Raw genomic sequence first — 23,921 nt, 5'->3', positions numbered from 1 at the left:
GCAGGTGATTCTCATACCACTCCACGACAGGGGTTTTTCAGCTTCTAGAGCAGCGTCTTCATGACATTTTCCGGTCTCCTGCAATAGTTTTCTTGCTCTTTTTTTCCAGCCTCCACTAACAGTTTCCTTTCCATCTGCCACATAATCTTGGAATCAATGTCACATATTTTAGAGTGTTGTTATGGCACCATCCCAGTTCTATACACTGTAGAATGTTGGAGCTGCCTTTCACTTGTCTGTGTCTCTTACTGGACAAACTCTGTAAGAATGGCAAAGATGTTTCCAGTCCCTGGACCATAGTAGGTATTCAGTAAATATTACTTAATAACTAAATAAATAAATGCAGTGATTCATCATTCCTAGAGACCTTTTAAAGGTGTCATTGCTTAGTTTGATCTAATCTCTACTGCCTTAATAATGAGTACTGTAGTTCAGCTAGTTTCTTCTTAACTATTCTCTTTAGTATTGTACCTATTAGAGTACAACCTGTACACACATGAACAGTGGCTCTTATTTGAAGGAAAATCTACCCATCTACAAAATGTGATTCCTAAAAAAGATTCTTAATGTCTGTATGACTCAGTCTTCTCATCTGTAAAATAGGATAATAGTAGTACCTACACGATTGTTGTCAGGATGTTTGGTACAGAGTAAAAACTCAACAAATGGTGACTATTACTATTTTTCATTTTTGCATCCTTACAGAACAAACTTGTAACATAAACTGCTTCTAAAAAAAATGGGAAAGAAGTGGAAAGGAGACTTACATTTTTTGCTGTACATATTTTTTGTAACTTTTGAATAGTGTACCATCTGCAATGACTGAGCTGGGTGTGGTGGCTCACGCCTGTAACCCCACCACTTTGGGAGGCTGAGGTGGGTGGATCACTTAAGGTCAGGAGTTCGAGACCAGCCTGGCCAAAATGGCGAAACACCATCCCTACTAAAAGTACAAAAATTAGCTGGGCATGGTGGTGGGCACCTGTAATCCCAGCTACTTGGGAGGCTGAGGCAGGAGAATCCTTTGAAACTGGGAAGCAGAGATTGTAGTGAGCCGAGATTGGGCCACTGCACTCCAGCCTGGGTGACAGAGGGAGACTCTGTCTCAAACAAACAAACAAAAAAACAAAACAAAAAGACAAGAAAGAAAAAGAAAACAATGCCTGATTCAAAAAGTACTACATGTAGGCCGGGCGCGATGCCTCACGCCTGTAATCCCAGCACTTTGGGAGGCCGAGGCGGGTGGATCACAAGGTCAGGAGTTCGAGACCATCCTGGCTAACATGGTGAAACCCCATCTCTACTAAAAATACAAAAAAATTAGCCAGGTGTGGTGGTGGGCGCCTGTAGTCCCAGCTACTCGGGAGGCTGAGGCAGGAGAATGGTGTGAACCGGGAGGGAGAGCTTGCAGTGAGCTGAGATCACACCAGTGTACTCCAGCCTGGGCGACAGAGACTCAGTCTGTCAAAAAACAAAAAAAAAAGTACTACATGTATGCATGTTCATTTTAATTTCCATTATTAATAGCTTGAATGACATATTTTTAAAACAGCAATAAAGACTTGGAATAATTCATCCATGACAAATTTAAGATAGATTTATTTTTATGGTTTTTTTTTTTAGAGCCCATTAGAAATAGCAATTAAACAAGAAGTATTCTTATGGGGGGAAGATTTTACTGTGGCATTAACACTGCTTTTAGTTATAAAGGTTTTTATTAGGTTAAAGAGAAAACAGTCAATAATATCAATATAAGTCCACATAATTCTGAACAGTATAAATGTGAGGTTTCATTCAATGGCAAAGTGTATAGTGAGGGAAATGTTTAATCACTCACATTAGTACCCTCATACAAATAAACAGTATTTCACAACTTGTGGTTTATCTCACATGCTTGGCTGGCGTGGAACTCTAGCCTGAAAGCATGCAATAAATAAATGTTTGTTTTAACTTTATGTTTCCCTTCACACCTCAAGCAGGTTTTGTGACAATACAGTTTTCAGATCGCTCGAGACCTTAAATGTCAACCACACAGATTCCTGAATTATGCAGTAAGATAAGATGGGTATTGGTAAAATCACACCAGCCTATAGTGGGAAAAAACAATCGCTTCCTCTGTAGAAATGTTTAACTTCTGAAACTAACTGATTCTGTTATTTGACGTTCAAGAGAGCTTTAAAAGAATTCATTGGCCAGGCACTTATTAATCATTCTCTCTGTGCCAAGCATTGTGTATTTGATTAGCAATCAGTCCTGTATTCCATTCATTCTCTGCAATGTTCCTTTTTTTTCTTTTGAGATGGTCTGGCTCTGTCACCCAGTCTGGAGTGCAGTGGCATGATCTTGGGCTCACTGCAACCTCTGCCTCCCGGTTCAAGCGATTCTCCTGCCTCAGTCTCCCGAGCAGCTGGGACTACAGGTGTATGCTAGCACACCTAATTATTATTATTATTATTATTATTATTATTATTTTTAGTAGAGATGGGGTTTCATCATGTTAGCTAGGATGGTCTCGATTTCCTGACCTTGTGATCCACCTGCCTCGGCCTGGGATTACAGGCGCAAGCCACCGCACCTGGCCTTAAGACATCTTAAACAATGTCAAAAGACAAGATGTGGTTAATTTCTCTGAATATTCCATGAGTGCTTGGAGAAAAAAAAAATCTGTATTCTTTTTTGTGTCCACAAAAAATAACGATAAACTGGGAAAAATATGTGAAACATATGTTGGACAAAATGCTGCTATCTTTAATATAGGTAGTTTCTATCATTTGACCCCAGTTTTAAAAGTAGGCAAAAGAGGAGCATCAAATCCTTCAAGAAGAAATCTAGATGATCAGTAAACATGAAAAGATTATTGACAATTTGCTGTTTTTTTCTACTCTTTTCCCATTCTCTATTTTCCTGATTTTTGGAGTTCTCTTTATTACTTCTTTTCTTTTCTTCTTCTTTTATGTAGCAAGCACAAGCAGTCTTTCTTCTTGTTTTAAAGAAAATGACAGATAAAACTGTAATATATGTATCATGTTCAACATGGTGTTTTGAAATATACATACATTGTGGAATGTATTGAGCTAATTCATATACACATTACCTGACATAGTTATTATTTTGTGGTGAGAACATTTAAAATCTACTCTTAGCATTTTTCAAGAATACAATATATTATTATAACTATAATCAATATATTGTACAATAGATTTCTTGAATTTATTTCTTCCATCTAACTAAAATTTTGTTACTTTTGACCAATATCTCCCCCATTCCCCCTTCTCTAGCCCCTGATAACCACCTTTCTTCTCTCTACTTTTTTTTTCTTTTTTTTGAGATGGAGTCTTGCTGTGTTGCCCAGGCTGGAGTACAGTGGTGCGATCTCAGCTCACTGTAACCTCCACCTCCCAGGCTCAAGCAATTCTCCTGCCTCAGCCTCCAGAGTAGCAGGGATTACAGATACATGCTACCACGCCAGGCTAATTTTTTCATTTTTAGTAGAGACAGGGTTTTGCCACGTTGGCCAGGCTGATCTCGAACTCCTGACCTCAAGTGATCTGCCCGCTTTGGCTTACCAAAGTGATAGGATAACAGGCGTGAGCCACCATGCCTGGCCTCTACCCTCTACTTCTACAGAATCAGCATGTTTTGCTCCACTGAATAATATAAAATAACATAAAGAATTTTCTTTTTATTGAACATAGTTAGAACTTACCCTGAAGCTGTCTCCATAGGTGGCCATAAGACCCGGGCTTGGCCAACCAGAATACTGAATATTCTTGGTACCATGATTTCTCCAAGAAAGGACATTTAATTAAGCCGAGCCAATCAAAGCCATTCAAAACTAAATTGAAACTTTTTCCTGGGCAACCAGGATGGAAGTGTTCTCTTTTCTGCTGTGTGTGGAGCTGTAAGAACATTAATTTGGAGCTGGTATAAGCTTTTGCAACCTCAAGGAGAGAGGAAAGAGCCTGGTTGTGGTAGGTTTATGGCCAATCCTGATGGATACCTGTTAAGACACACATAAAAATTAGAATGTGCTAGTCTCTAATTGTGGAGCAGTAAGAATTTCTTCTAATGGTAATAGAGTGGTCCCTTAAGATTCTGAGAATCTCTGACCTGTCTGATTCCTCACTTCAGACAGGCTCCTAAGAGCATCCAATTTGAGACACACTGATGTGTGTAATACTGGCCTTGCAGGGTTTCTTTGCTGGCTTAGTGGTCAAAGGGAAAACAATGTCAATAAATTCCCAGTTATCATCCTTGCCAAGATTTGAACCAAGATCAACCTTTGTAGTCCAGCCTACTTTACTAACTAAAAATGGGGCCAACAGAGAAGAACGCAGAACTTAGCTATGAAGAAGGACTGGGTCCTCTGGAGACTGGTTCGTGATCCCCAGGGAGATTTTCCATTTTCACCAGTTCAAGGTTGTTTTTATTATTTTCTTAACTTCATTCTCTCCCATGATGCACATAAAGTTAATTTGGGCTCTGCCAGACTCCTCACTGCTTTCCCATAATGGCTGATGAACGTTTTCCACTGTTTGTTTTATAGATGAGACAGCTTGCCAGTCAGCAGCTTTTGTCTCTAATCACGGAGCGCAGTTCCAGGTCCTAACTTCTATTAGCCTCATCTATAATCTTTCATGAAAATATGGTCCCAGCTACCCACCCGTATTTCTAGATCTGATAGCCTCAGAAACTGTTGGCTTCCGCTGCCACTGACCATTGTGGTTTTGGCCTAACTCTTTGTTTCTGGCATCTAGAAATGTTTCCTTCTAGTTTTCATAGTTGCTTAAGTTTTTGTTTTTGTTTTTAATTTATCTAGTATTTTCCTGTATTTGGTGTGTGGGTGGATGGGAAGCCCTTCTGAATCAAACTAATCATTCACAGTAGCTAGGAATTTAATTATACTCTGTATTCTATGTCATCTTTTCTCTCTGTCCAACACCACCTTTTTGCGGGGGGGTGGGGGCAGGGTAGAATTTCCTTTTGGAGGTTTCTGTCTTCCAGCTTTAGGCAGTAGGCTGGATGAGATGGTTTCTAGACCTCCTGTAGGGTTATCAATCTGAGTCTTTGCTGTATGTCCTAGTAGGTGTAGCTGTGCATCAGCGAACATAGTCACTGCCTTGTCCTCCTTGTCCTGACTGCAAGGGCTTTTCAGTTCACTGACTCTGGTTTGTCTCTGCGCTCTTCCTTGGCTGCATGAGGATATATCCAGTGCTCCCTTTGCCATGCAGGGCATTTCCAGAGGCTGTTTAAGGTCTGCTGCCTAGATGCCCCCTCCCCTTCTTCTGCTCCCTCTCCATGATGGGCGTGGGAGAAACGCTGAGGTCTTGCAGGTTTCCTGGGCTACCCTTGGTAAAGGGCAGCACAGCTTCCACTCTGGAGAACTATGCCCCCCTCCACTGACTTAACCAGAAGAGATAGAGCCTAGGTCCCCTCCCTGGAGATCCACAAGACCCAAACCCTCTTATTCCCATTCTTCTCCTCTATCTCCCAAGTTTGGGGAAATTGTCTTTAGTGTCTAGAGCAAGAGAAACTGACTCTAGGAGCATGTAATATATTCTAAATCTTTTGCCTGCCTTGCCAGGTCCTTGGGTTTTTTCGCCTGAAAGCTAAGAATGAACTCTTTTGTTCTCTGTGTTCTGCTGTGTCATCCTTCCCCTGAAGTGGGAAGATGGAATGCCCCGGCTGCCTGGGCTGAAGGAAGGTCACAGCGAACAATGAGAAAAAACCCTGTGAATATCTTGAAATCCTGTTAATCACAAATGCTTGGGTTCTGTGTGTTATCCCCAGCCAGAACGCCACTACATTTTTTGGGAGGCGTTCTATTATTTTCTAGTATTTTATAATTAGTTTATATTTAGAAGGTTAACCTGAATTTAGCTCATTAAATCATTTGGCATATCACCTCTATGATATCAAAACATCCCTCTTTAGTTTCTTAACTTCGAATCTGCTATTTATTCAACTCATTCATTCATTCAGTATTTATCACCTACCTAGTGTCAGTTACTGTGCTTTTTGCTGGAGGAAAGTATGAGACAAACAAATAATCCCTTCAGAGGAACCACTGACTCAGACGTGGGGGAAAAACAATCCCTTCTCTCAAGATGCTCTTGTTGTGGTGGGAATGCAGACAAATCACCCCAAAATTATAAAGAATGATAAGAGTTATAATAGTGAAATGCACAGAAAAGGGGGCAAAGGAGAGAAGGCCATTAGCTCTGGCTGCCAAAGTAAGAAAGATCTTTGCAGAAGAGATGACTCTTGAGGTGGGTCTTGAAGAATATGGGTCTTGAAATAGTGAAGGACGAGGAAATGCAAGCTGTGGGGCAGTGGGAAGAAAAGGCAGCTGGGGAGAGGAAGAAGCTGGTGAAGCCCCATAAAGACATGAACATGTACTGTGGGAACAGAGAGACTGTGTGGAAGAGAGAGTAGGGGAATGGGGAGCAAAAATAAAATAGGTAGAAACAGTAGAGCTTTGTGCTTTAGGAAATCTCTCAGTCTCTCTCTCTCTCTCTCTCTCTCTCTCAAATCTGGCTCTGTTTCCCAGGCTGGAGTACAGTGGGAATAAAGTAAATACTATATTTATCTTGGCTCACTGCATCCTCTGCCTCCTGGGTTTAAGCGATTATCCCGCCTGGGCCTCCTCAGTAGCTGGATCTACAGGCACCCGCCACCACGCCTGGCTAATTTTTTGTATTTTTAGTAGAGACAGGATTTCACCATGTTGGCCAGGCTGGTCTCTAACTACTGACTGCAAGTGATCTGCCCGCCTCGGCCTCCCAAAGTGCTGTGATTACCAGAGTGGAGCCACCAAGCCCGGCCCTCTTATTGTTTTCTAAATTTAAGTGATCAAATATATAATTGGGAACTTTTCACGTGCATGTAATTTTGTAAAGCTCTGCAAGTGATACAATGGTGGTGAGAAAATAATAGCTTACCATCTAGTTAATGTGTATACTAAGTAAAATATGTATGAATGATTATAAAACAATTTGTATAACACATATTAATGCTAGAGTATAACAATTTTATTTGCAGGATAAGAGAGGTTAATAACACAGTGGAAAACAATCCACAATCTCAGTGGCTTAGTAGAAGAAAAGTTTATTTCTTACTCCTGAGGAGTCTGCTGCAGGCCTGGGAGATTCTCCAGGACAGCTGTCTGACCTGTATTGACTCAGCCTTTGGGGCTGCTTTGGTTACAAGGAGCCTCTACCTGGACATGTCTCCATGCTGGCCACTGGAGAGAAGAGTGGGCAGAGCCTTGACTACTGGCAATTAAATGTTTCTACCCAAGTCACTTCTGTTCACATTTCACTGTCAAAACAAGTCATATGACTGTGGCTAACTTCAAAGCGGGCAGGAAAGGACTATCTGCCCATGTGTGAGGATGCAGAGAGGATCAGACAGTAAAAAATGCTCATCAGCATGCAGTAAGATAAACGTAACAAGGCCAGGCGTGGTGGCTCATGCCTGTAATCCCAGCACTTTGGGAGGCCGAGGTGGGCGGACTGCCTGAGGTCAGTTGTTCAAGACCAGACTGGCCGACATGGTGAAACCCCGTCTCTACTAAAACTACAAAAAAATTTGCCTAGTGTGGTGGTGTGCACCTGTAATCCTAGCTACTCGGGAGGCTGAGGCAGGAGAATTGCTTGAATCAGGGAGGTGGAGGTTGCAGTGAACTGAGATCACGCCACTGCACTCCAGTCTGGGCGACAGAGCAAGACTCCATCTCAAAAAACAAAACCAAAAACAAAAACATAACAATAGAAAGAATAAGGGGCATTTCCAAGCAGAAAGCAATCATACTTCGCATGTCATGTATTAAAGGGCAATTCTGTTTTTCTGTCAATCAGTGAAAGGGTGTTCTTTGTTACTTCACTTTATTATGCCAGTAGGAACTGGCCTGCTGCAGCTATTAATTCAATCCTAGCTCCCAAGCTGGTTGATTTTGTAGAATCTACAAGACTTCCATGCTTTCTCTATATTTTTGTTCCTTTCTTTTATATGTCTCAGATGTGTAGCCTAAGGAAATGGGATCTGTGTAAGAGAGTTTCTGGGAAGGTTTTAGAAGGTCTCAGTCTACCTTCCAAGAACTTTTCATTGCTTCTTTGAAGACATGGGTCTTTTTGAACAAAGGTTTTTTAAGTGGTTAAACCAAATGACTTAACCTAATCAATTAGTAATGTCTGCATCTTGGAATTTAGATACCTATTAATAAGAGAGCCATCAGGGTGCAACCAGAAATTCAGCATAAGAATAATGACAGTTAGTCATATTGACCTTAAATAAACAGAAGGGAAAAAGTGGTCCCAGGGCTTTCTAGAAAGTGAGAACTCATTAAACTAAAAACCAAGAAACTAAAAACCGAGTTTTCATTCTTCTTGTAAGCACTTAGGAGAAAGTCAAGAACTTCTGTGTCTTTCCTATTTGTCTTTACTTCTTACCCAATTCTTAATTATCATTCAGTATGAGTAAAGAGAGAATATTTGTCCACCTGTTTTAAAATTACAATGATCAAATTATTCCAAACTTTTTTTTAGTTCTTTGGAAATATGTATTATCACATGTACATAAAAGAACAAGAAATCTCTACATTAGCTCTCAACTGGGAATATAAAATAAATAAATTATAATTTTTCCATATTTTAAGAAGTTGGCTGCTTTAAGAACTAGGAAGATTCAAGTTGTCAATACTATGTTTTAAAGTGAAAATTGGAACTGGAATCTATAATATTGTGATTGAAAACACGAGCGTTTTTTGAGATTATTAGGAAGGATAATTCAGAAATTAATGTGTAGGTTTTAGAAGGAACTGAAACCAAGCAAATACTGTTAAAAAAAAAATCCCAGTTCTCCATTGCGAGTGGCCCCCTCTCTAGGGGGCAGCAGAGACGCCCGGGAGGAGATGGCGATCGCAGCGACCTAAGAGAGGCCAAGAGGGTCCAGGCAGTGCCCACGCCAGGCTCTAAGCTGCAGCCCCAAGGGCGGGGGTCGAAGGAAGAGGCCGAGAGGCGGTTTCGCAGATAAGCTTTTGCAGGCGACGCTCTCCGCCCGCCGGACGGGAGGCGGGTTAGCAGCCCAATTAAAGAAGCAGCCTGGAAGGAAGGAAGGAGCGAGGGAGGGACGGGAACGCCAGGAGGAGGAGCAGCGAGCTGGGCTGCAGCTGCGGTGGGAGGCGGAGCGGCCCCGCGAGGCCACATTTTGTTTTTGTTATTTTCCATTGGAGTAGTTGTCGGAGGCCTTTCCCGAGGACTGACCGCGCCGCAGCCCGGCAGCCCCGACCTTCCAGGTGACAGCCGGTCACCCTGGTAGGAGTCAGCTCCGCCCCAAGTCACCCCCTCCCGCCCACAGCCCCATTCCCCGCCCAGCCAGCCAGTGCCTGCCCGAGGCGAGCGCGGAGGCTGCAGCGGGGCTGCAGCGCTGGAGTCGGCGGCCGCGGGGACCCTCGGCGTGGTCCTCTGACCCTGCAAACTCGCGACGGAGGAAGGGGAGGTCCTGCCCGAGGCGCCAGCCCAAGGAGGATGCCCATTTAACCCACCTTCGCCTATCCCTCCGGCTGCCGGGCGCTTGCCTCGGTGCCCGCCGCCGGAGCCTCCGAGCCGCGCCCGTGGAAGTGCTGCATGGGGCAGGGCTGCTGAAGCGCGGAGTTCGGGGTCGCGCCGCTCCCAGGCGGGCGCGGGGGCCTGGTGCGGCAGTTGGCACAGTTTCGGCGGCGCCTTCTGCGCGGGAGTGGGGGGCGCGGTGCGCCCGGCCGGCCTCCGCGGTGCCTTGGTGAGGCAAGAGTTATGGAGCCGCCCAGCTGCATTCAGGATGAGCCGTTCCCGCACCCCCTGGAGCCCGAGCCGGGCGTCTCAGCTCAGCCCGGCTCCGGGAAGCCGGGCGACAAGCGGTTCCGGCTGTGGTACGTGGGGGGGTCGTGCCTGGACCGCAGGACCACGCTGCCCATGCTGCCCTGGCTCATGGCCGAGATCCGCAGGCGCAGCCAGAAGCCTGAGGCGGGCGGCTGCGGGGCGCCGGCGGCCCGCGAGGTGATCCTGGTGCTCAGCGCGCCCTTCCTGCGTTGCGTCCCCGCGCCGGGCGCCGGGGCCTCGGGGGGCACCAGTCCGTCGGCAGCGCATCCCAATCCGGCCGTGTTCATCTTCGAGCACAAGGCGCAGCACATCTCGCGCTTTATCCACAACAGCCACGACCTCACCTACTTTGCCTACCTGATCAAGGCGCAGCCCGACGACCCCGAGTCGCAGATGGCCTGCCACGTTTTCCGCGCCACAGACCCCAACCAGGCAAGACTGGGGCTCGGAGGCGCGGGGGCGGGCTTGGCCCAGGGGGATCCGGGAGCAGGGCGGGAGGGGCGGGGACGCCACTTTAAGGACCTACTGTGGTTTGGCTGCAGGCGCGCGCGCGCTCCACGTGGCGCTCTCAAGCGCCGTCTCGTCCGCTTCCCTGGACTTTGGGAGGGGTAGAGAAGGCATTCGGGGACTGGGCGAGCGGCTGGAGCCGGCCGGTTGCAGCAGGGACCCGGAGGGAGAAGGACCGCGGTCCCTGGATGGAGGAGGAGCTGGCGCGTCCAAAGAGCACGCGTAGAGGAGCGCCCGTCCCGGGAGGACGGCGGTGTCTGGAGTGTGATCGGAGATGGCTTGCTTGCCGTGTGTGTGTGTGTGTGTGTGTGTGTGTGTGTGTGCGCGCGCGCGCGTGTATGAACGCAGAAGGTTGGGTTCCTAGAGGTTCTCACTAGTTCTCAATCACGGTCCTTAACCGGTTTGGCTGGTCGCGTCATCTTCGCCCCAGCACCTGCAGGTCTCCGATTTCGGAGCGGGGGTTAGGGAAAAGTTACTAGACATTGTCAGATTGTCTGCGAAGAAGAATTCTGCATTTGGATATTGAATGGAAAGAAGCCCTTCTCTTTTTTGCAGTTTTTAAACACACTTATTGGAGGCAGTTTAGTAGAACAGGTTTCTAATACAATTTTTAAATGATTTTTTTCACTTTTGTTTTTAATTTTTTTTTAGTCTTCTAATTCGAATTACCAAATAGTAAACTTTTACTTCCTTAAAAACAGATGTGGACCTTATGGAACAGGGAGAGGAAAACTTGACTATGCAGTGATTGTGCCTTTGAAAACAAGCTTTTTCCCCTTTAATTTGTAATGAGTTTTTTTCCCCCCATCTCAAAAGCTTCCAAAATGCTGTTTTAAAAATGGTTATTTAATGTTTGCACAGTACTTTAGGTTCTTTGGAAAAATATTGTTGTCTAAATATAAATAAAGTCTCAGGTTGCACCATGTGGCTTTCTTTTGATAGCTGGGGAATTAATAGTAGTCAGATGAGAAAAACATCCTATAAATAAGGCTTTAATTTTTTTATTTCACAATTCTTCTGTCTGTAATTGAAAGACTTAGAATAGTTTTCACAAAAGGCTTATAGTTGAATTGAAGAAAATAAGAGTTAATTGTCTTAGATTTCTTCACTTTGTAAAATAATTTTTTTTTTTTTTTTGAGACGGAGTCTAGCTCTGTCTCCCAGGCTGGAGTGCAGTGGCGCGATCTCGGCTCATTGCAACCTCTGCCTCCCGGGTTCAAGCGATTCTCGTGCCTCAGCCTCCCGAGTAGCTGGCATTAAAGGCGCCCAATAAAAAGAACTCCTGATGTGAAGAGAGCAGTTTAAATTTGTGATCACTGTTATGTTTATGGCAAAATATTGTACTAAAATTATTTCAAGATCCTAACCATGATTTAATGAATTTCATTTTGTGATCATTTGTTCAAAACTTTTTAGCTTTTACATATGTTAAAATTGGAAAGTTTCCAAAAGCTATTACATCTTTATTGTATTACATTTTTCTGGTTCTGGCGGTAAGGAGGAGCCAGTTGCATTTTTTCAGGACTTTAAGGAACTTTTCATGACTCTTAGGGGTTTATGTTAAAGTTATTTCCCTCCAGCCACATCTGATGCCTGACACATTGTTGCTAATCTCATTGATGGTCGTGGCACCTTGAATTCTCAATAGCTGCTGTTGAGTTCCTCTTGGTTTCATTGGTAGGAAGTCAATTATAAACATTCCTTTTTTTCCTCCATTATATATTTAAGCGTTAGAGGCTGAACTATATAAATATTAATATGTTTAAGATCACTTCCACCTTTTAGTCCAGTGGGAGCACTGGAAGCCATAAGACTTTCTCATAAAAGTTCAAGAAAACCTCTAACTGACTTTCCTGTTTATTGCCTTTTCCCAGATGCGTGTTTGATATAAAGACAGGAATTACTATTTACTCTTAACCAAGAGATTCCCTGGCAGAGGATTATTAATTTGAAGGGCCAGATGTAGTGTCTCTAGAGAGCATCTACAGCCATTAATCGGTGGTTACAAACTCAAATGATGAAGAAGAGGGTTGAATGAGGACCATGGAGGACTGGATAAATAGTGACTCCTTTCTCAAGGTGCTACTTAGTTCCAGTTGGAAATTGCATGAATGGAATGCAAGTCTAGCATTGCTAGAGCTGCTGATTTCCCAAGAGAAAGTGGAAATCTGAATTTTTATATATGACCTTGCGTTTTAAAGTATTGGGAAATATTGTAAACATTTAAGAATCCTATCTGGGCCAAACACTACACATCTGAGAGATGGCTTCAGAGATCCATGAGCTGCTGCTTTTGATCTTTGACATAAATATTTGTTGAGTGGACAAGTGCAGTGATTGACACTATGTGCTGTTTGCCGTATTTCCTTTAGAGCATCTGGGTTCATTTGATATGGCTTTCATAGTAGGGGAAGTTGGGACCATCCTTTTTGAGGAATTTCCCAGAAAACTTCCCAGAGGGTTGATTCTGCAGTTGGACATGTTAAAGGGCTCGGTTCCACATACTATCATCCTGCAGTATGCTTCATGCAGAGTTGGCTGTGGATAGTTCTGGGTACCCTTGAAATCAGAAGGAAGACCTGCTGTTTGCTTTGTTCTGAGTTCTACATTTGAAGTGGAGAATTATTTATTTGGACTTAAGATCATTGTTAAGAGAGTCTCCTAAGTGTTTCCCTCAGTCCTTGACAAAGTATACAAAGTCTACAAAGGTAGCCTAGAGCAGTAGACCTGCAAACATCCCCTAACATACTTGCCTGTGGTTTGTCTCTCATGCCTATTCCTTTAATGCAATGGCCCTATCTGTTGGATGACCATATACTTTATTGTTTGATATGGGACAATTTTATTGTCAATAGGGGCACCACTAATAATGACACAAGCACTGTGAGTAATAAACCTGGACTGTGCAGGACAAACCAGGATATACGGTCACCATGGCAAAGTTTGTGTTCATGCAGAACCACTGAGTTGGAGGATTGTGGTTACTAATATAAAATGATAACGTTTCCAAGAGTATCTACTCACATATTGGAGTTGGATCTACATTTGACCTCAGAGCTGGGAGTGCTGTACTAATTGCTTGGGGGTCTATTGTGGGGAGTTGCCACAGTGATGTGTTCCCTCTTGGCTGCATACCTCCCTGGTGGGTCAGAGTCAATTTAAGGATGTGTGTCCGGAAAAGCATTCAACCAGAATGGCTCGATGCACCACTGTTTCTCCCAGGTTCTAAGAGAAATGGAGATGGGGGTCGAATATATGCCAATGCAGATCTGTCTGTAGTCAAGCCTATGTAGTCTTATACAGGAGGAATGTCAGACTTAGAAATTTCAGCTAAACTTGAGTATTTGAGCTGGGAAAAGGGCTTAATCCCATTGGCATGAAGTGAGTTATAGACTTGAACTGGGGAACCAAGAATATCTGATTCTCTCCCAAAGGTCTAGGGTAGGCCACTAATACTCTGTAAATATTTATCCACTTTCAAAAAGAGTCTGTATGGCATTACCCAAATTTTTCTGTTAAGAAGTTATTTTATGTTATACATTTATTACTGCAATAAAAAATAAAGCAGGAGTTGTCATTGAAAATATGAGACTTTGGTATGTTAATTGTGAATTAACATTTGCCTGTGAGTTTTGAAGCATCATTATATTTTATAATTATAGGATGAACAATCATTTAAATGATAAAAACATGATTGGTATAATGTTCATTGCTTGTTTTTGTGTATGTTTACTGAAGCTTGCAAGAATGATTTTAAAGAGACTTTACAAATTGTATTCTTAAAATTAAAAAGGGAATTTAATGCCAGTTTTTTCCCAAGTCTCAGTTCTCTTAAAAATGTTTATTACTATCTGAACTTTATTCAGGTAACCAGTTGTTTTGTCAATATTTTTAGAAGGTCATTTTTCAGTTCTTTTTCAAAGTTGATGGTTAGTGGCTTTAGGAATATACTAGTGAGAATACCAGAGAAGAGAAATTGAAACCTGGAAGATTTCACCTCTCTGCTTTCTAAGAAGTTTGTTCTGTGGACAAATAGATCTATCTCTTTTTTTGTAATCGTTTTTTATTCTCTCTCCTCCCTGCACTCTGAAGTGGAGGTTAATTTGCCCTGGCTCTGTGGTAGAATCATGACTGCAGTATCTGGGGGAAAGGCACAAACATAGCCCAGGGACTCCCAGCCACAAGGGAGCATGTTATCATAGGAGCCCTAAGCTGAAAATTGAAGGTGTTCAGTGTCAGGGCTTGATTATCAGAAACCAGAGATTTTCAAACTTCAGCGTCTGTGTCAAAATTACCTAGAGGGCTTGTTAAAAGAGACCACTGGATGCTACTCTCAATTTCTGATTTTAAGAAGTTCCCTGGTGATGCTCAAACTACTGGCCTGGTGACCATAGTTTCAGAAACCCTGTGCTAAGTTACTTGGTTCATTTGGTTGACTGTATGACCATTTCTGTTCCCCTGGTTATTTTTGCAGTCTTTCTCAGGCTTGAAAGTTCAAGTTGAATGTGAGGAGAAATAATATTTGACTATGGAATAGTTTTAAGAAGCTCTTCATCTTCTAGCTTAATGGTTTGCCTGTCCTTTTCCTGAGATAGACATTATTCTGCCAGATATCATAAGACCATGCCAATGTTGAATGAAAACTTTGCCTTTCAGCCAAAGGTTTTAAGTTCTGCAGCTGGAATAAACAGTTCATTTTGAGGGGAATACAGATAACCTAAAAATCTGAAGTCCAAAGTGTTCTAAAATCAGAAACGTTTTGAGCATCAGCATGACACTACAGGTAGAAAATTCTTCACCTGATTTCATGTGATCACAGTCAAAACACACAAAATTATTGAAAATATTGTATAAAAATACCTTGACGCAGGAGTGCACCACCACGCCCAGCTAATTTTTGTATTTTTAGTAGAGACGGGGTTTCACCATGTTGGCCAGGCTGATCTCAAACTCCTGACCTCGAGTGATCTGCTCACCTGGGCCTCCCAAAGTGCTGGGATTACAGATATGAGCCACTGCGCCCACCAGAAACATAAATGAATTTTATCCTTAGACTTGGGTCTCATATTTAAGATGTCTTATTATGTATATGCAAATATTCCAAAATCTGAAAAAAAAAATTCAAAGTCTGAAACACTTCTGTTCCCAAGTATTTTGGATAAGGGGTACTCAACTTGTATATCCTAATTTCAAATTACGATAGTTTTTGAAAAAACTAAACCTTGATTTACAGCCTGAGAAATAACACCATTCAGTAAGGCAGACACTGCTCACATGCCCTTTACTCAGTTTGGTGTGAGTAATTGCTTAGTGAGGAAACTGATGATTTCCATGAATTTTCTAGATTATCTGGTGTATTGTTTACCTCATTAGTAAAAGATACAAGTCAGAACAATAGCAGCATGCTTAATATACGGGCTATTAAGAAAATCATGCAAAAAGAAGTAGAGTTGGGTAATTTAGTGAATAAAATGATGGCCAGCCTAAATAATTACTACAAGCAATTTTAATTACTTAAAAAAAAAAAAACTCTCAAGGCTTCTGTTTGTTTAAAAACATTTGGCTGGTAGTTTCAGAGCCCCATTTCCTTTAGACTGTGTTGGCATGTCTGAACTAAGCCAACATGCAGTTATTTGGATGTGTACCCCCTTGTAAAGTGAGGAACAGATCAATTATGATTTAATGTAATAGTATATTCAGACTTATTTGACCAAGTAAAGGATTTTGCTTGACATATGGTCTGTATAAAATATTTATACAAATTGAATACTTCGCTGGGATGTGTCAACTCTAAGGATATCATTGGCTTCTACTTTAAGGTTGGAATATAGTATGCAATATGGTATGTTGACATTGCACTGTCTAGTTTGAGTAGCTCCTTAATGCATTTCCTTAAAAGTGAATGTTTATTGAGCTCTTCCTGGGTAATAGCACTACTTTCACTGCTTCTCTTAGGTGATCACATTTTAGCTTCACAGTAACTGGGTGAAGTACATACCAGTATTTCCTCCATTTTATAGATGAGAAAACTGAGGTATAGAAAGGTTAAATTATGGGCCGGGCGTGGTGGCTCATGCCTGTAATCCCAGCACTTTGGGAGGCTAAGGCAGGTGGATCGCCTGAGGTCAGGAGTTTGAGACCAGCCTGGGCAACATGGTGAAACCCTATCTCTATAAAAATACAAAAATTAGCCAGGTGTAATGGCACATGCCTGTAATCCCAGCTACTTGGGAGGCTGAGGCAAGAGAATCACTTGAATCCAGGAGGTGGAGGTTGCAGTGAGCCTAGATGGTACCACTGCACTCTAGCTTGGGTGACAAAGTGAGCTTCAAAAAAAACAAAAGATTAAATTATTTCTCCAAGGCCACAAGACCTGTACTGGTAGAAGCAGATTTCTATTCAGGCAGATTCTAAAGCTTGTTTTCTTACCTGCTACACTAGAATGCAGTTATTGAAAATTAGTTTTTAGTTGTCGGTCTTATCAACTTTTATACTATCACTTTTTCCTACTCATGTTAAAAATCTCCACAGGTAAATATGCTTATTAAGTTTGTAAAATAATAATTAGTGCTGAATGCACACTTGGGTATAGTTATGTCAGTATGTACTTTCTGTTTTAAGGGGAAATAAAAAAATCTGTGTGATTTGTTAGGCTGGTAAAGCCGAACTCTGGTGTATCTTTGATTTAGTGTCTTTAAGTATGGCAGGGGAATAAACTATGAGTCTATAGTATTTATAACCATTATAACTTTAGGTTAGCATAAAAGATCACTAGGATATATATTTAAAAACAAGTAAACCATGAATTTGAATATATTTTATTGAAATATAAAGTATATGAATATCATTTAATATGTCTTTGATATCTATGATTATATGACAGAAGGGGACAAAATATAGGATTAAAAGTTTGGTTGGTTTCATTTCGGGTACTCTTGCCATAGGTTTGTGCAGTCTCACCAGAAGGAAATCAGGGTTGTTATTACTGTTTAACTTACTGATCTCTTCCAAGTTTCACTTCTTGCAAGATGTCGGGGTTGGAAAGAGGATCTCTAAGTAATGGAATCTTTCTGGCTAAAAATAGAAGCCTACATTCGCTGCTTTAGCATTTTTATTTTGTAGATACCCTTAACCAGTTGAATAGTCTTCACTTTTAACTTTTGTGAATTTTTACACAAATTTTTAAAATTCTCTAAGTTAGGACCATGGAAACTTTGTGCTATCAATATTATATAATTTGTGAGTAGCTTATTATCAGTCTCAGATTCTAAGTCAAACACTGCTTCTGGTCGAACACATCTAGAAATCTTTTATATCTCACAATTGTATCTTCTTTTGTATCTTACAATTGTATCTTCATATATATTTTTAATAATGGATTATGTAACTTGGACACATACATTTATGGCTTGGACCTTTTAAAAATCAGTAAAAATTGGGAGGCCAAAGTGGGAAAATCATTTGAGACCAGGAGTTTGAGACCAGTCTGGTGAACACAGTAAAACCCCATCTCTTCTAAAAATAGCAAAAATTAGCCAGGTGTGGTGGTGCATGCCTGTAATCCCAGCTACTCAGGAGGAGGCTGAGGCATGAGAATCGCTTGAACCTGGGAAGTGGAGGTTGCAGTGAGCCATGATTGTGCCACTGCGCTCCATCCTGGGGTGACAGAGTCTCAGTCTGTCTCTAAATAAATAAATAAATAAATATCAATAAGTAAATTGTTTTTGGTCCCTACATGGCTCCCAGCTTTTCCAACTCATCTCTTGCCTTGGTTTCAGCCATTTAATTCCCATTGGCTGGGCAGTCTGAGAGCTTTTCCTGAGTTTACCTGAATTAAACTGATGTCCTTTCTCCTTGGTTCTCCAGGTAATTATTGCTCCCAGATTTCCAGTAGCAAGTTCTTTGGGAGACCAGTTTGGATACCTCATTATTCTGTGTTGGATCTCCCTGATTCTGCCGCTGTCTTTGAAGACCACCCAATGCTTGTTGCCTAAACTCTTTACAGATTGTGCGCTACTTGCCTGATGGGATTTCTTTCTCGTCATGGAAGCTGGTCTTGTTTTTCCTGAGAGGGGATCTAGTTCTGGTCCTCGCCCCTTCCTGTTAGCTCCTTCTAAGGCTGTTAACAGACTTTATTTGCAGACAGATTTTATTTTGCACAGATTTTATTTTGGCTGTTCTATGGAATTTTGTAAAAGCCCGTTGGCATGAACATAGTGGTGGTGGTGGGCATGACCCTTTTAAATCCATCCACAATTCTTTTTTTTTTTCTTTCTCTTAGATAGAGTCTTGCTCTGTCACCCAGGCTGGAATGCAGTGGCGCGATCTCGGCTCACTGCAACCTCTGCCTCCCAGGTTCAAGCAGTTCTCCTGCGTCAGCCTCCTGAGTAGCTGGGACTATAGGCGCCTGCCACCACACCCAGCTGATTTTTGTATTTTTAGTGGATACGGAGTTTCACCATGTTGACCAGGTTGGTCTCTTTTGACCTCATGATCCAACCACGTCAGCCTCCTGCAGTGCTGGGATTACAGGCGTGAGCCATGGCGCACGGCCCATCCACATTTTTTTTCTTTTTTTTCTTTGAGAGGGAGTCTGGCTCTGTTGCCCAAACTGGAGTATAGTAGCACAATCTTGGCTCACTGCAACGTCTACCTCCAGGGTTCAAGCGATTCTCCTGCCTCAGCCTCCTGAGTAGCTGGCACAATAGGCGCCTGCCACCATGCCTGGCTAATTTTTGTATTTTTAGTAGAGATGAGGTTTCACCACATTGACCAGGCTGGTCTTGAACTCCCAACCTCAGGTGATCTGCCCGCCTTGGCCTCCCAAAGTGCTGGGATTACAGGCGTGAACCACCATGCCTGGCCATCCACAATTCTTTTATCTAATTTGAGGTAGGCAGACAGGTTCAATAGGTGGATCTTTGTCTAGTTTCTTTCTTTCTTTCTTTTTTTTTTTTTTTTTTTGAGACAGAGTCTCACTCTGTCACCCAGGCTGGAGTGGTGCAGTGGCCCAATCTCAGATCACTGCAACCTCCGCCTCCCAGGTTCAAGCAATTCTCCTGCCTCAGCATCCGAGTAGTTGGGATTACAGGTGTGTGCCACCACACCTGGCTAATTTTTGTATTTGTAGTAAATACTGGCTTTCACCACGTTGGCCAGACTGGCCTCGAACTCCTGGCCTCAAGTGATTCTCCTGCCTTGGCCTCCCAAAGTGCTGGGATTATAGCCTTGAGCCACCGAGTCTGGCTTGTCTAGTTTCTGATAGCAGTATTAAACAATATGAAAACAGGTGGTGGTATATTCTATTTATAGATACCCCTTTATGTTTTACCTTGCTCCATTAATTTGAAACCTTCCCACTGGTCACATTGATAAATTTATTTATTCTCTGTTCATGTAAATAAAGTACATTAGTTATAACGTAGAGACTGTTACCTAATGGCTAATCCTCCATCAGGGATCTGGAAGTTAATTGGCATATCACCTTTCTTCTATTGGAAGTTAGGTTGGAGGATATATATATATATATATTTAAAATTAAATTGTTCATTTTAATAAGTGGAGTGTGGACATGACATAATTAAATCTATCTTAACATGAGAAAGTAGAAGACTTCTTTGGAATAAAGAATATGTAAAAATCAACCTTTAATTTCTCCAGTATTTTCACTGAAGCCCACCGTATAGTTTTTTTTTTTTTTTTTTTTTTTTTTTTTGAGACAGGGCCTCACTCTGTCGCCCAGGCTGGAGCGCAGTGGCATGATCTTGGCTTACTTCAACCTTCACCTGTTAGGTTGAAGTGATTCTTGTGCCTCGGCCTCCTGAGTAGCTGGGACTACAGGCGTGTGCCACCACACCTGGCTAGTTTATATATTTTTTGGTAGAAACGAGGTTTCACCATGTTGGCCAGGCTGGTCTTAAACTCCTGACCTCAGGTGAGCCGCCTGCCTTGGTCTCCCAAAGTACTGGGATTACAGGCCACCATGCCTGGCCAACCCATCATATAGTTTAACAGAGATTTTTATCTGTCTTTTGCTTGATCTACCAAAATTACCCAGCATTTGACTTGATGTTTAGGAGCTATACCCTAAACTTCTAGGAGCCAGGTTAATGATGATAAAAATAGCACCTAATCACTTTATATGTATTTATGTTCTAGACCAGAGAGTCTCAAATTTGGGACTTATCCTTGGAGGTTTTGTTACAATGTGATTGCTGGACCCCAACGCTGACCTCCAGAGTTTTTGATTCAGTAAGTCTAGGGTGGTGTCTTAAATTTGCATCTCTAACAGTTCCCAGTTGATATTTTAAAAATTTTTTTATTTTTTATATTTATTTTTATTTTTTATTATTATACTTTAAGTTCTAGGGTACATGTGCGTAACGTGCAGGTTTGTTACATATGTATACTTGTGCCATGTTGGTGTGCTGCACCCATCAACTCGTCATTTACAACAGGTATAACTCCCAGTGCCATCCCTCCCCTCTCTCTCCTCCCCATAATAGGCCCTGGTGTGTGATGTTCCCCTTCCCGAGTCCAAGTGATCTCATTGTTCAGGTCCCACCTATGAGTGAGAACATGCGGTGTTTGGTTTTCTGTTCTTGTGACAGTTTGCTGAGAATGATGGTTTCCAGCTGCATCCATGTCCTTACAAAGGACACAAACTCATCCTTTTTTATGGCTGCATAGTATTCCATGGTTTATGTGTGCCACATTTTCTTAATCCAATCTGTCACTGATGGACATTTGGGTTGATTCCAAGTCTTTGCTATTGTGAATAGTGCCGCAATGAACATACGTGTGCATGTGTCTTTATAGCAGCATGATTTATAATCCTTTGGGTATATACCCAGTAATGGGATGGCTGGGTCATATGGTACTTCTAGTTCTAGATCCTTAAGGAATCGCCATACTGTTTTCCATAATGGTTGAACTAGTTTACAATCCCACCAACAATGTAAAAGTGTTCCTATTTCTCCACATCCTCTCCAGCACCTGTTGTTTCCTGACTTTTTAATGATTGCCATTCTAACTGGTGTGAGATGGTATCTCATTGTGGTTTTGATTTACATTTCTCTGATAGCCAGTGATGATGAGCATTTTTTCATGTGTCTGTTGGCTGTATGCATGTCTTCTTTTGAGAAATGTCTGTTCATATCCTTTGCCCACTTTTTGATGGGGTTGTTTGATTCTTTCTTGTAAATTTGTTTGAGTTCTTTGTAGGTTCTGGATATTAGCCCTTTGTCAGATGAGTAGATTGCAAAAATTTTCTCCCATTCTGTAGGTTGCCTGTTCACTCTGATGGTAGTTTCTTTTGCTGTGCAGAAGCTCTGTAGTTTAATTAGATCCCATCTGTCAATTTTGGCTTTTGTTGCCGTTGCTTTTGGTGTTTTAGACATGAAGTCCTTGCCCATGCCTATGTCCTGAATGGTATTACCTAGGTTTTCTTCTAGGGTTTTTATGGTATTAGGTCTAACATTTAAGTCTCTAATCCATCTTGAATTAATTTTCATATAAGGAGTAAGGAAAGGATTCAGTTTCAGCTTTCTACTTATGGCTAGCCAATTTTCCCAGCACCATTTATTAAATAGGGAATCCTTTCCCCATTTCTTGTTTTGGTCAGGTTTGTCAAAGATCAGATGACTGTAGATGTGTGGTATTATTTCTGAGGACTCTGTTCTGTTCCATTGGTCTATATCTTTGTTTTGGTACCAGTACCATGCTGTTTTGGTTACTGTAGCCTTGTAGTATAGTTTGAAGTCAGGTAGCGTGATGCCTCCGGCTTTGTTCTTTTGACTTAGGATCGTCTTGGCAATGCAGGATCTTTTTTGGTTCCATATGAACTTTGAAGCAGTTTTTTCCAATTCTGTGAAGAAAGTCATTGGTAGCTTGATGGGGATGGCATTGAATCTATAAATTACCTTGGGCAGTATGGCCATTTTCATGATATTGATTCTTCCTATCCATGAGCATGGTATGTTCTTCCATTTGTTTGTGTCCTCTTTTATTTCACTGAGCAGTGGTTTGTAGTTCTCCTTGAAGAGATCCTTTGCATCCCTTGTAAGTTGGATTCCTAGGTCTTTTATTCTCTTTGAAGCAATTGTGAATGGAAGTTCATTCCTGATTTGGCTCTCTGTTTGTCTGTTACTGGTGTATAAGAATGCTTGTGATTTTTGCACGTTAATTTTGTATCCTGAGACTTTGCTGAAGTTGCTTAAGGAGATTTTGGGCTGAGACGATGGGGTTTTCTAAATATACAATCATGTCATCTGCAAAGAGGGACAATTTGACTTCTTCTTTTCCTAACTGAATACCCTTGATTTCTTTCTCTTGCCTGATTGCCCTAGCCAGAACTTCCAACACTATGTTGACTAAGAGTGACGAGAGAGGGCATCCCTGTCTTGCCCAGTTGATGTTGATGCTGCTGGTCTGGTGCCCACACTTTGACAAATATTGCAGTAGACAGTGGGTTGGCAAAACTATAGCCTTTATTTTTGTAAATACAGCTTATTTGAACACAGCCCAAGTCATTTGTTTATGTATTGTTTATGTTTTCATGCTACAGTGGCAGTGCTGAGCATTTGTGACAGAGACTTTATGGTCCCCAGGCCTAAAATCTTTATTATCTGGTCCTTTATGGAAAAAAAAATGGATAACCCCTGCTCTAGACTATTTTGTTAAAAAAATAGGTGTTTTAACCCTCATTTTATAGATGAGAAAACTAAAGCTCAAATAATTTTCTTAAGGACTGGAGCTAGTAAGTGGCAGATCTGGGATTCCAAACCCCATGTGCTTTCTAAAACCTGCTTAAACAATTTTTATTGATGGTTTCCAGATTTATTACCGTAGCCCAGCCCTCTCCTCTGAGCCCAAACTTTCTTCAGTATTTAAATGCTTACTTGACGTCTGCACTTGAATATATACTTGCTGTTATAACTGGGAATTATATTTGAATCCTACTTTTTCACTCCCCAGTTTCAATCACTGAGGCAAGTCACATTGATTCTGCCTCCAAAACTCCTTTTTCTGGGGGAGGGGAGGGGTAGAAAGCAGATTCTTGCTCTGTGGCCCAGGCTGGAGTACAGTGGTGCAGTCGTAGCTCACTGCAGCCTTGACATCCTGGGCTCAAGTGATCCTCCCACCTCAACCTCCCAAGTAGCTGAGACTACAGGTTCTAGCCACCATGCCTGGCTAATGTTTTAAAAAATGTTTTTGTAGAGACGGGGTCTGGCTATGTTTCCCAGGCTGGTCTCAAACTCCTGGGCTCAAGCAGTCCTCTTGCTTCAGCCCCCTAAAGTACTGGGATTACAGGTGTGAGCCACAGCACCTGGCCACAATTCATTTTTCATATGTCCACAGCTCTCCATTACCACTGACACCACCCAGATCTCACTACCTTATCTTTTGCTGGGATTACCACACGCCCTCTCACCTCTTCTCCTTGTTCTCAGCTTGCTCTCCCATCAGTCCCTTCTTTCACGGAGCAGTAGGAGAGGTAAAGTACAAACCAGATCAGGTTTCCCTTGCATTCAGAATAATATGCAAATTCCTTATGTG

At 42.1% G+C, this 23,921-nt stretch overlaps 1 protein-coding gene across 3 annotated transcripts in view; it reads left to right on the top strand.

Annotated features, from left to right (window-relative positions):
• Positions 1–9,381: 9,381 nt before the first annotated feature.
• TBC1D4 (TBC1 domain family member 4) overlaps positions 9,382–23,921 on the top strand; it is a 207,416-nt gene continuing 192,876 nt past the window's right edge. For all 3 annotated transcript variants that reach the window (XM_025364716.1, XM_025364714.1, XM_025364713.1), the window contains exon 1: positions 9,382–10,289. In XM_025364716.1, coding sequence (XP_025220501.1) covers positions 9,792–10,289 — 498 coding nt within the window. In that variant the 5' untranslated portion in view covers positions 9,382–9,791. The remainder of the gene's footprint in view (positions 10,290–23,921) is intronic.

The sequence above is a fragment of the Theropithecus gelada genome, chromosome 17, assembly GCF_003255815.1.
Source record: "Theropithecus gelada isolate Dixy chromosome 17, Tgel_1.0, whole genome shotgun sequence".
Taxonomy (NCBI): Eukaryota; Metazoa; Chordata; class Mammalia; order Primates; family Cercopithecidae; genus Theropithecus; species Theropithecus gelada.
This window is presented reverse-complemented; position numbering and strand designations above follow the sequence as displayed.